The following is a 13,270-nucleotide window of genomic DNA, read 5'->3' on the forward strand; positions in this document are numbered from 1 at the left end:
TATCATACTTGTACAAGGATATGTTTTTAAGAATTTATTGCACACATATTTGCATTCTTCTATACACACATAAACAGATTTACATCTGTTGCGCATACATTTATACATATATCTAACAGTAATAAATAACTTTGTTTATGTATGTAAGAATGTAAATATGAGTGCAATAAATTCTTAAAAGCATCCTTGTACATGTATGAAATTTAATTATATAATTATGTGTTCTACAATTTCCAATTTTCATATCAATATACATACATACATATGTATGTATTCTTATAAGTAAGTGCACAACCAATCTATAATTATGGAACACATTTTCGTATGTATTCTAAAAAGTAATACTAGGCTTAAGGATATATAATTGGATATTGGTCCAGCTTAGCATTAAGCTTTTCCAACACCACGGTCATCTGGTTTACGGCTGTGCTCAGCTGATGAAGAGTGGCGATGAGCACTTCGTGTTGACTTGCCTCCCTTTCATCCTTAATTTGGAGGCTGTTAAGGGCAGCATTTAAACTTGTTACGGTTTGCGATGTTCTTGCTCGTGGGTTACAGCCTGTTACACCTGGTGGGACAGTTAGCAAGTCATTTAAGGCGGCTGCCTCAGAATTAGGATTCTGCGGTGCCGAAAGCGGTGCTGAACTCTCGCAAGTCACCAACTCACTGGAATTGACAACCTCGGTCTGAATTACATCTGATTCAATTAGATCTGTTTCAGTTATATCTAGTTGAGAGCTGCATAGTGGTTCCTAATGAAACATTATAGTTTGGCAAATGTTATGTATGAATATCTAAATCCCTTAAATAGGCAAGTTTTTACTTATTTGTACAACGATTTTGGTGTGGGGGTGAATAGGGAGGGGGACAATACCATATTTCAAACCCAAATTATTAAAAATAGAGCACAGATATAGCTTTTTTTTAATAAAGTGTAGACTCTTGTCTACAAGTGTGTGTAAAAGTTATTTGATTCGGTTCACGCGTTTGAGCACAGCAACTCAAAACCGTTGTACAAATAACTAAACAGTACCCCTTAAATACATTACAGACACGTAGATATGTATTTCAAGGAAACTCACATACTTCATGCCCAAATGTACCCATGTTTGCTCGTCCGTATACTGTCGCCGCCCCAAAAGTTTCAAGCGCCTGTTGGTCGAAATCAGAGGTGTCTGCCGTCCGTGGTCCCCCACCGGTTCCAGTTACGTCCACATGCACTTTTCGTGCTCTGCAGCGTAGCTGGTTTTTCCACGCCGCTAATGTCTGCGAAATAATGTGTGTATGCAAATGTATTCATCCATAAATGAAAGATATAAATACATACATATGTATGCATGTAAATATACAAAACTTACATCTTTCCACTTTGCTACGGAGCGGGTGGGACCACGCATGGCGTTTAGGCTGTCAGCCATCTGCGTCCAAAGTGTTTGTATCAGTTTTGAGGAGCTCGGATTATTTCTTCCTTTCTGCAGCTCCGGATGCTAATTTATCTATTTCACACAAGTACTCACTTCTCTGGTGTTTCGCCGCTCATATTTTTTTGCAAATAATAGCGTTGACCAGCTGTTTCTACAACAACCAACTTTTCACCATGCATGGTAAGTTGACAAAAGCTTTTCCTTTGTCATTTTTTGTTAGGAATGTCAACGTGCAACGACAATGACAAAATCACGACAACGAAGGATGATCAATTGTCATTCTATTGCAAAACCGGAATAGGGCTGTAAACATTAAACAAAAGCAAAGAACAAGAAGCAGAGATGCTAAGTGAAACACGAATTCGCCGTTCATAATTGAGAGTGATTCGGTTGTTGTGGAAACGCCGTTATTAAGATGAGTTGAGGTAAGTTAAGGTGAGTTGAGGTGAGGTGAGTTAAGTTAAGGTGAGTTGAGGTGTGGTGAGTTAAGTTTAAGTGAAGTGAGGCGTTTTGAGTTTTTCGATCTGCAAAAATAAAAATAAAACACAAAAGTTAATTTTTATTTCTGAGAGAAAAAATAACGCTCAAGAAAGGAGTTTTATTTTCGATCAAAATAATAAAACTCAAAGAATAAGCATTATTTTTGATGAAAAAAATAAAACTAAAAAAAATAATTATTATTATTATTAATGATTATTTCTGATCAAAAATATAATACTCATAATATAATGATTATTTATGATCGAAAAGAAAACAACTCACAAAATAATTATTACTTGAGAGCAAAAAAATAACGCTCGAAATATGAGTTTTATTTTTGATCAAAAAAATGTAATTCAATAAATGATTGTATTTTCTGAGCAATAAAATAAACTCAAAATGTGATTATTATGATTGATCGCAAGTATTGAAATCTCAAAATAATGATTAAATGTTAATTTTTTTGATAAAACTCATAATGATTACGGTCCCTTGTATATACAGTAATAAACCTTTTTGAGTACTCCTCGTGCGTAAAATCTGATCAGGGTTGATAATGAGAAGGAGCATAAATTTTGCTGATTCAGAGTTGCATACAAAATTACTGTGGTATGAAATGGAGCAACAACCGTACCAAGGCAGAGTGGCACAGGTAATTTTGTAAACAAACACTTTTCTTATCATTCTAAAAAGATAATTGCTATTTATTTTCCAATATTCAGATATCCAGCTTGTAGCCAGAGGCAGTGGCTTGTGGGGTTCACTAAAATTTACTCATGATATTGGAACAGCTCCTGGTGATGGACCACTGAATGTGTTGGCTGAACTTATGACCGCCATAACCAACGCACTCTCCAACCAAATGCGTGTCTTGAATTTGTACGGTAGCAATTCATAGCAATTGCTATTGTATGTGTGTATGATTCATATTTGTTATATTCTACACTTTGATGTTAAGTATTTTTGAGGAGTTCCGCTCAAGCTTGGGTGTGCTTAATGAGCTGTCTGGGCGAATGCGCTGGCAGGCATTGGAGTCTCTATACCAAACCTTGTTTTTTTGGAATAAAGATTTAAATATATTCGGAAATTTAGAGTTTTCTTGGATAAATACACAAAATTCACGTCTTTTAATAAAAAATACGATGTGAGTTGCCAGTTTATAGAAACACAAGCGTTAATTATGTACTTAACTATTGATATTCAGGGTTTTTGTGGAATCTGATTGTTGTCGGAATCAGAATTGAAATCGATAAAAAAATGTAGTAGATGTCATGACTTCTGATATTATCGGTTTTATGTTCGAATCAGAATTGTTATCGTTATTCGGCGTCATGAAAACCAATTTTATCGATTTTGCTATCAGAAACAAATCAAGGAGCTCATCAATGAAAGATTTTGAATAATGCGTTCAAATTGCGTTTTAAATTATTTTGGTTTGCTGTTAGACGCTTTGAAACAATGTAAGTAAATAAGTTATTTCATTTTCTTAACATGTATTACATTTTTTTTATACAATACACAAATAGTGGGAAACATAAGAATAAAACGCAAAATGCCATAATCATTGAATTTATGGAAAAAAATCCGGATATTTTAAGAGCATTTACAAAACGAGACAAGCCTTTTAGAGATTCGTTATGGCAGGAATTAACTGAATCCCTTAATGGTGCAGGTCCTCCGCACAAGGATGTTAATGGGTGGAAAAAGGTAAATAACTCTGCACTTAATAAACTTCAGTGCAAATTAAACTTGCCATTCAAACAAATTTGTATTTATTTAGATTATTACTGAGTGGAAGAGCGAGATAAAAAGAAAACTAGCTCACAACAAAATGGAGAGGCGGCAACTGGGGGTGGACCCTCTTCCAAATACCAGCTGACCCAAACAGAGGAAACCATTGTGCGTTTATGTGGCATTGCGCAGACAGTGGAGGGTAAATAAGTAAATGCATGTGTAAGTGACGCAGTTGTAGAGGCGGATGTGGACATAAATATACCCTCCACATCGCAAAAGCACCAAGCAGAACCTTCAAGCGATTGTAGTACATCGAATAGGCAAAAGGATGTGGACAACGATATGCTCTCCACATCGCAAAAGCGACAAACTGAAAATGCAAACAATTGCATTGCATCGAAAAGGCAAAAATCGGAGAGCACATCGGACCGCTTAAAAAGATTTTTGGACGACGATACTAATGGAAAAACTGAAACAAACGAAAAGCTCGATGAACTAATAAATATCCAAAAGGAAAATGCAAGCAGCTTGAGACGTATCTACCGAACAATTGAAAAGAGTAACGACTCCGTCGCAAAAGCTGTAACATAAGTGAAATACGAATTCGTAAGTATTGGTACACGAATAATAAGAACTCTTGCGGAAAAAATTAGATTAAAAGAGAACTGGATCTCGAAATATTAAAGTTTGAACACAAAAGGCAAACTATAAACAAGTGATTACCTCATAAGAATAGTACTTTAACGAAAGTGGTTGTGAATTATCTTTTTAGTGCCTTAGTTTTAAAATTTAAAACTTATTTGCATTTAGTCATGAAGACTGTTAAATTTTTAAATATATGTTCGTAGAAAAAAGTTAAATAATTAATAAATTACTTGAATTACAAGGTATTGGCTATTTCGTCTCTTATTCTACGGCCTTCGCTTTGCATTGTTCCACTATCCGATGAAAATTCATTGTCCTCATTAGGCGCACTTGCACGAAATACGTTTTCTTCTAGATTACATTCAATTTTATAATGCCTGCAGATGTTGTGTAGGGCGCAACAAACGTTCACAATTTTAACCACTTTTTCAGGACGGTAATGTAATGCACTCAGCAAACAGCGAAAACGGCTTATCAGCACTCCGATTGTCCGTTCTACAATATTTCGCGCAGATGCATGAGCCATATTAAACTTATGCTCCTTAGAGTTAAACCGCGCATCTCTATAAGGTGTTAGTAAATATGATTCAATTCCATACCCACAATCACTCAGCAACCTTGATGAACGATCACCTCTCTCGTATTGTGCACGAAAATATTGTTTTGCTTCGCTTATGTTCCAAATAAATGCATCGTGACTTGAACCGGGATACCGCGCATCTCAAGCATCGTTCACTCAAAATCGGTACGCGCTCCAGCAATTTCTGTACAGCAATTGTTGGAATGTGTTAAAAGGTTGCACTGTAGATCGTTAGACAATAGATCTACCATTATGAGGTTTAAATTTCATAGTGATTGTAAAAGCCATCATAAATGAATTTTCTCGATTTCAGTGCATTCGCGAGCGGTAATACGGGCAATACGAAAAATTGGCTCAAATAATGGCAACCAAAAGGGATATTGCGCGAGGTTTTCAAAGAGGAAGTCCAGGCGTTTATGTTGTCATCTATATATATAAATGTGAATGTCCGTTTGTTTATAACCTTATAACTTTTGAACCGCGACACGGAATCGCATGAAACTTTTGACACTTGTTTATAGGCATAGAGAAAAATCGGCAGTACTGGAAAAGGGGGCGTGGCACCTCCCATACTAACTAAAATTTTCATTTTGGATATCTCTTAAAATATTTGCGGTAGAGTACTGGAACATGGTGTCGTGATAAATGAAATTAATTCCATACTCATGGGAAAAATGGGCGGAGTTGGAAAAGGGGCCGTGGCACATCCCAAAGGCGTGGAATTTTTAATCAGCTATAACTTCGGAACCATAAGTCACATAAACGTGAAACTTGGTATGCAGACATATCTATGGTACATAGGTGCTTATAGTAAGGTATACATAAATGAGTTTTTAAAAGGGGGCGTGGTGCTTATAGTTAGGTATGTTTATATAAATGAGTTTGTAAAAGGGGGCGTAGCGCATAACACAGGCGTTGAATTTTGTATCAGTCATAACTTCGGAACCACAATTTACATGGCCCTTTTAATTCTTTCTGATATGCCTTTCGAATTTACAGGACTCAGTTTCCAGTTCGCTTAGCTTTTGCAATGACAATAAACGAGAATCCCTTAAAGCAAAACCCAAAACTTTATCGAAAATAAAATCTGTGGTAATTGCATTTGAAAATGCATTTATGTTAATAGAGGCTTCGAAGTATTAAAAACATGCTGTGAAATAATATTAGTTATTATTCCAAAGAAATTAGATAGCTAAAATTTTAATATTACAACATTGGTATTTCTACTATTACTTACATACATATCGTCCTTTAAAGTGCAAAACCGCGTAACTGACCTTTGCTGCCAAAAACTGGATTTGCACACACAAGCTCTTGGCTCAATTCTTATCCATTCGTCCTGAAATATACTTGATGCGATTGCTTTATAAAAAAGAGAACCTTTTTGAAATATGAGTGTTTTTACTATCTAGAAAATAATTCATGCAACCTCACATATGCGATATATTATTTATTGGAGATATTTTAATGTAAATAAAAACACCTGTTGTGTCAAAAAGTTATTATTACATTTCATTACATAACACACAAGCTATACAACTGTCCTTCAGTATTATCCTATAGTAAAATTAGAGCAGAAATAAAATACAACATCTTTACATAAATTGTTTTTCATGTTTGTATAAAGACGTGGGGTGAAACCTGCGGGTAAAAGCTAGTTATCTATAAATAAGACTGTGAAATGCACTGAATACAATGTATTCTTTTTGTATAAAATTAATAGATGTACATATGTACATACATACATATATACATGAAATGTGAAGTTATATAAAAAAGATGTTTTTATTATTGCACTCGTTTTTACTAACTTTTTATAAAAAGAGGTGTGTATGTTGTCTCGAATTCGATTTTCTATGGAAGGGTAAGCTTTGTTCTTCCCCTCGTCCTGACGGCTTTCAAAATGGGATTCATTTGCGTTCAAATCCTCCACTCTGTAGTAAATGCAAATGTTGTGGAGTGCTCAAACAACGTTTATAATTTCACTGGATTTGAGCGATGAGTAATACAGTTCAAGATGAATTTCTTATTACTCTTCACTCATCTGAGAAGGATCAAACATGTCCCTAAATCTCCGCCTTTCAACTTGCGCATCAGCAATCGTCCTCCTCTTCAAGCAATAACGCCGCGGCTACGGATTTCATTCTTATAATTATGTTTCCACTTAAATTAAGAGCTAACGAATTTTTATTTTTAAATTACAGTGATGCTAGATATATTTAGTTATTTTAAAATATTTACAAACTCCAACTTCATAAGCTGCTATATTTTGGTAGCCAATATTTCTTTGTTTTGTNCTTTAAAGTGCAAAACCGCGTAACTGACCTTTGCTGCCAAAAACTGGATTTGCACACACAAGCTCTTGGCTCAATTCTTATCCATTCGTCCTGAAATATACTTGATGCGATTGCTTTATAAAAAAGAGAACCTTTTTGAAATATGAGTGTTTTTACTATCTAGAAAATAATTCATGCAACCTCACATATGCGATATATTATTTATTGGAGATATTTTAATGTAAATAAAAACACCTGTTGTGTCAAAAAGTTATTATTACATTTCATTACATAACACACAAGCTATACAACTGTCCTTCAGTATTATCCTATAGTAAAATTAGAGCAGAAATAAAATACAACATCTTTACATAAATTGTTTTTCATGTTTGTATAAAGACGTGGGGTGAAACCTGCGGGTAAAAGCTAGTTATCTATAAATAAGACTGTGAAATGCACTGAATACAATGTATTCTTTTTGTATAAAATTAATAGATGTACATATGTACATACATACATATATACATGAAATGTGAAGTTATATAAAAAAGATGTTTTTATTATTGCACTCGTTTTTACTAACTTTTTATAAAAAGAGGTGTGTATGTTGTCTCGAATTCGATTTTCTATGGAAGGGTAAGCTTTGTTCTTCCCCTCGTCCTGACGGCTTTCAAAATGGGATTCATTTGCGTTCAAATCCTCCACTCTGTAGTAAATGCAAATGTTGTGGAGTGCTCAAACAACGTTTATAATTTCACTGGATTTGAGCGATGAGTAATACAGTTCAAGATGAATTTCTTATTACTCTTCACTCATCTGAGAAGGATCAAACATGTCCCTAAATCTCCGCCTTTCAACTTGCGCATCAGCAATCGTCCTCCTCTTCAAGCAATAACGCCGCGGCTACGGATTTCATTCTTATAATTATGTTTCCACTTAAATTAAGAGCTAACGAATTTTTATTTTTAAATTACAGTGATGCTAGATATATTTAGTTATTTTAAAATATTTACAAACTCCAACTTCATAAGCTGCTATATTTTGGTAGCCAATATTTCTTTGTTTTGTTTCGATTTCACACATTCCTAGGCAAACAGCTGANGATATCTCTTAAAATATTTGCGGTAGAGTACTGGAACATGGTGTCGTGATAAATGAAATTAATTCCATACTCATGGGAAAAATGGGCGGAGTTGGAAAAGGGGCCGTGGCACATCCCAAAGGCGTGGAATTTTTAATCAGCTATAACTTCGGAACCATAAGTCACATAAACGTGAAACTTGGTATGCAGACATATCTATGGTACATAGGTGCTTATAGTAAGGTATACATAAATGAGTTTTTAAAAGGGGGCGTGGTGCTTATAGTTAGGTATGTTTATATAAATGAGTTTGTAAAAGGGGGCGTAGCGCATAACACAGGCGTTGAATTTTGTATCAGTCATAACTTCGGAACCACAATTTACATGGCCCTTTTAATTCTTTCTGATATGCCTTTCGAATTTACAGGACTCAGTTTCCAGTTCGCTTAGCTTTTGCAATGACAATAAACGAGAATCCCTTAAAGCAAAACCCAAAACTTTATCGAAAATAAAATCTGTGGTAATTGCATTTGAAAATGCATTTATGTTAATAGAGGCTTCGAAGTATTAAAAACATGCTGTGAAATAATATTAGTTATTATTCCAAAGAAATTAGATAGCTAAAATTTTAATATTACAACATTGGTATTTCTACTATTACTTACATACATATCGTCCTTTAAAGTGCAAAACCGCGTAACTGACCTTTGCTGCCAAAAACTGGATTTGCACACACAAGCTCTTGGCTCAATTCTTATCCATTCGTCCTGAAATATACTTGATGCGATTGCTTTATAAAAAAGAGAACCTTTTTGAAATATGAGTGTTTTTACTATCTAGAAAATAATTCATGCAACCTCACATATGCGATATATTATTTATTGGAGATATTTTAATGTAAATAAAAACACCTGTTGTGTCAAAAAGTTATTATTACATTTCATTACATAACACACAAGCTATACAACTGTCCTTCAGTATTATCCTATAGTAAAATTAGAGCAGAAATAAAATACAACATCTTTACATAAATTGTTTTTCATGTTTGTATAAAGACGTGGGGTGAAACCTGCGGGTAAAAGCTAGTTATCTATAAATAAGACTGTGAAATGCACTGAATACAATGTATTCTTTTTGTATAAAATTAATAGATGTACATATGTACATACATACATATATACATGAAATGTGAAGTTATATAAAAAAGATGTTTTTATTATTGCACTCGTTTTTACTAACTTTTTATAANGTTTTTCATGTTTGTATAAAGACGTGGGGTGAAACCTGCGGGTAAAAGCTAGTTATCTATAAATAAGACTGTGAAATGCACTGAATACAATGTATTCTTTTTGTATAAAATTAATAGATGTACATATGTACATACATACATATATACATGAAATGTGAAGTTATATAAAAAAGATGTTTTTATTATTGCACTCGTTTTTACTAACTTTTTATAAAAAGAGGTGTGTATGTTGTCTCGAATTCGATTTTCTATGGAAGGGTAAGCTTTGTTCTTCCCCTCGTCCTGACGGCTTTCAAAATGGGATTCATTTGCGTTCAAATCCTCCACTCTGTAGTAAATGCAAATGTTGTGGAGTGCTCAAACAACGTTTATAATTTCACTGGATTTGAGCGATGAGTAATACAGTTCAAGATGAATTTCTTATTACTCTTCACTCATCTGAGAAGGATCAAACATGTCCCTAAATCTCCGCCTTTCAACTTGCGCATCAGCAATCGTCCTCCTCTTCAAGCAATAACGCCGCGGCTACGGATTTCATTCTTATAATTATGTTTCCACTTAAATTAAGAGCTAACGAATTTTTATTTTTAAATTACAGTGATGCTAGATATATTTAGTTATTTTAAAATATTTACAAACTCCAACTTCATAAGCTGCTATATTTTGGTAGCCAATATTTCTTTGTTTTGTTTCGATTTCACACATTCCTAGGCAAACAGCTGATTTCGAAAGATGTTTTCTCTCTTCCTCTTCCTCTTTCGATTCGATCGGAACGCAGAATACCTAAGTTCGATTCTTGCGGAGCGGAATGCGGGAACGTAATCGAAATGCAGAATAGGGCTGATTAAAATATCCCTTTCGGTTCAAATACAAATGCTCGTCGTTAGGTGGCTTTATTATTTTTACATGCGTACCATCTATGCAACCGCCTATTCCGGGTATTTTGTACTTTCCAAAGAAGTGATTTCTTGACCTCAACTTTTCATTTTCATCCAGAGATAACTTTACGCATTGGCCGCAAATGTGGTTCTCTAAGAGGTACATAACTTGCGCTAAAGTCTGCGACACCGTGCTTCTTGCCAAACTGATGCTTGAATCACGTCCCACTCCCCGTTGGTAGGCTTCTTCTGCTAAAAAGCGCAAAGTTGCCTCTAATTGAATCGTAGGCGGAATCGTCGAGGACTGCAAATGGGATGCTATGACATTTCAAACCATAACAAATGCGTCTTTATTTAATCGATATTGGGTAATAAATCTGTAAAATAAGTTTAGTTTAGCATGTAAATATGTACATGCAAGGTAAGTTACACTTACAATTACCCTGGGACATCAAGCGGATTACTGTGATCCCTTAAAATCTTCGTTTTACTTTTCCACTGCTTTCTTCCTTAGCGGCACTCATTTTAAACTTATTATTTTTTTAAATGGACCTTTAAAACTTGTTCTATATCTAAAATTTATAGAATACTTTGGAAATTTGCAATTTACAAGTTTTGTCACAGCTGATTCGAATATTGGTTTTACGTATGTTCGAAAATAGGAAAATCCAATCAGATTCTGCGACACCATTAAAAATCAGAATTGGTTTGTAATTCTGACAGTTAAACCAATCTGACTTGGTTTCCACAACAACCCTGATTATTATTAATTAAGCATTCATATTATACTTAACCTACATTTTGTTCATAAATAACACAATTACATAAATTTTATCCTCGAGAAGACCTTTTTGTAATCATCAGGCGAAATTCCCCACGGTAAGTGTTGCCGTGCGCGCAAAACGAAAACGATGCACACAAAGTACTCCTCGGGGACCAATTGGTAAAAAACTGCGAAAAGGTTCATAAAACCACTCTTTTTGGAAATTCATAAACGCTACATCAGAATATTGTTATTTGTTATAAAAAAGAGACACGTATTTTTTTATTTTGAAAAAAAGAGTTTTTTTAGAGGTCGCGGTGGTCGGTTTTTTATAAAAACGCTGATGTTCTAAATTTTTTTATTATTTTGCCATATTAAAAATGAACGTTTTGAACATTGTCAAGGGTTAAAACACGTTTCCAGTGTGTTTCTGAGGTTGCTGATTACGAATCTGATGTCAGATTTTCAAAATTCAAAATGGTGGATCCAAAATGGCGACCAACTTTAAAAAAAAATGATTGGAATCAGCAACCCCAGAAACCCACTGGAAACGTGTTTTAACCCTTGACAATGTTTAAAACGTTCAGTATCAACGTTTTAATTTTAGTACTTTTTTTTAATTTGATCGCCATATTGGATCCGCCGTTTTTAATAAAAAAAAATGACTTCAGATTCGTAATCGGCGACCACAAAAACTCTCGAGTGCCGGTTTTCGAACCAATCCAATCATTTTTAAAAAAAAATAGACCGCCATTTTGGATCCGCCATTTTGAATTTCAAAAAACTGACTTCAGATCCCAAATTAGCAACCCCAGAAACCCCCTGGTAACAAGTTCCAACCCATGACAATGCGTAAATCGTTCAGTATCAAAGTTTAAATTTTACTAGTCTCTTTTCGAGAGCATATTTTCGGGCACTAGGCCCATTCTAGCCGCGCAAGACAGGTATGTAGGGGAATGTTTCCCAATTATACCAGAGTAATTATATGTAAAAAACAAATTTTTAGCTGCATTTTAACATGTCAAGAAAATAAAAAATTGAGAACATCAGCGTTTTTATAAAAAAAAGGCGTGAGTACTAGGTACTCATAAAATTTAATGTGTATACATATGCGAACGGCAAAGCATAAAAGTACGTTTACATATAAATATAATCTCAATCAAAGCTCGTTAGCTGTCAAATTGGTTGTGCTTGTTATTCACACAACTCGAGGAAAAGTTAAACTTCTTCTCTGTGTCACCGTGGTCAATTTTTTTGCAGCACATATTAGGCCATTTAAATATATTTATAACTGAATATTTTATTAAAAATACCTTTACAAACCNTTATTCTTATCAATTATACATACAGTAGCCACCTAAGCCAATGAAATCTGGACTATCTATTAAGCTATTTATGTAGACGACTTGCAGAACATTTTCTGATCGGTTTTATGCTAAAAGAAAAATTTTAGTAGTCAATATTACAGTATGTATTAAAGTGCCAATACACTATTCAAGGTGCGTATAATTTAACAATCATGCATATGAAATACACATGTATATACATATATCTGTGGTCATAAGCAATAACCGCCTAAGTCGACTTGGGAAAGAAGTGAGTTATATATGCTGTCGTATTCTGCAACTACAACTCGAGGAAAAGTTAAACTTCTTCTCTGTGCCACCGTGGTCACTTTTTTTTGCAACACATATTAGGCCATTTAAATATATTTTAAATGAATATTTTATTAAAAATACCTTTACAAACCTATTTTCCTTACTAGCGTAAATTTTTATTTACTTTAACATTTGACATTCCTCCTCTTCTTCGCAAATATAATCGATAAAACTGGGTTGGACACCAAAAAGTTATCGGTTTAATCTGAGATATTTTTAATTATAATTTTGCATGGCTAATCTCTTTTTCTAATAACAGATTAGGGAGTCACGCTCGAAAATTAGCATAATATTTTTATATATAAAGGCGATTCAGTTACACACATACAAATGTGGGTTAGGTTAGAAATTAAACATTAATTTCACTTTATTTTATTCATTTTGCTGATTTATTTTTTTTTATTCATTTTCATTTTTAATTCTTTTAATACATGACATTATCGGTATGATTGATAAAATATACCTGTATATACTTGTGACTCAAGGGCGTTAAAATATCTTG

General features: G+C 34.0%; 1 protein-coding gene and 1 pseudogene across 1 annotated transcript; one reads left to right on the forward strand and one right to left on the reverse strand.

Moving 5' to 3' along the window:
* Nucleotides 1-350: 350 nt before the first annotated feature.
* LOC108361148 (uncharacterized) lies at nucleotides 351-1,894 on the reverse strand. The gene is made up of 3 exons (XM_017613706.1): nucleotides 1,359-1,894; nucleotides 1,087-1,266; nucleotides 351-752 (listed from the first exon to the last, which is right to left on the reverse strand). Exons 1-3 carry the CDS (start codon nucleotides 1,416-1,418, stop codon nucleotides 351-353), a joined length of 642 nt encoding a protein of 213 aa, XP_017469195.1. The 5' UTR covers nucleotides 1,419-1,894.
* Nucleotides 1,598-4,229, forward strand: LOC108361149 (uncharacterized; annotated as a pseudogene).
* The last annotated feature ends 9,041 nt before the right edge of the window (nucleotides 4,230-13,270 follow it).

Source organism: Rhagoletis zephyria, unplaced genomic scaffold, assembly GCF_001687245.7.
Source record: "Rhagoletis zephyria isolate East Lansing unplaced genomic scaffold, Rhagoletis_zephyria_1.1 Rzeph_scaffold_00705, whole genome shotgun sequence".
Classification (NCBI taxonomy): Eukaryota; Metazoa; Arthropoda; class Insecta; order Diptera; family Tephritidae; genus Rhagoletis; species Rhagoletis zephyria.

Bases quoted from the DNA above. Each gene is read 5' to 3' on its own strand.
- LOC108361148 (XM_017613706.1), bottom strand. From the start codon at position 1,418: ATGGCTGACAGCCTAAACGCCATGCGTGGTCCCACCCGCTCCGTAGCA. The intron at 1,267-1,358 runs GTAAGTTTTGTA...ATTATTTCGCAG, and splicing joins CCGTAGCAAAGTGGAAAGAT to ACATTAGCGGCGTGGAAAAA. The intron at 753-1,086 runs GTATGTGAGTTT...ATGTTTCATTAG, and splicing joins TGGGTACATTTGGGCATGAA to GAACCACTATGCAGCTCTCA.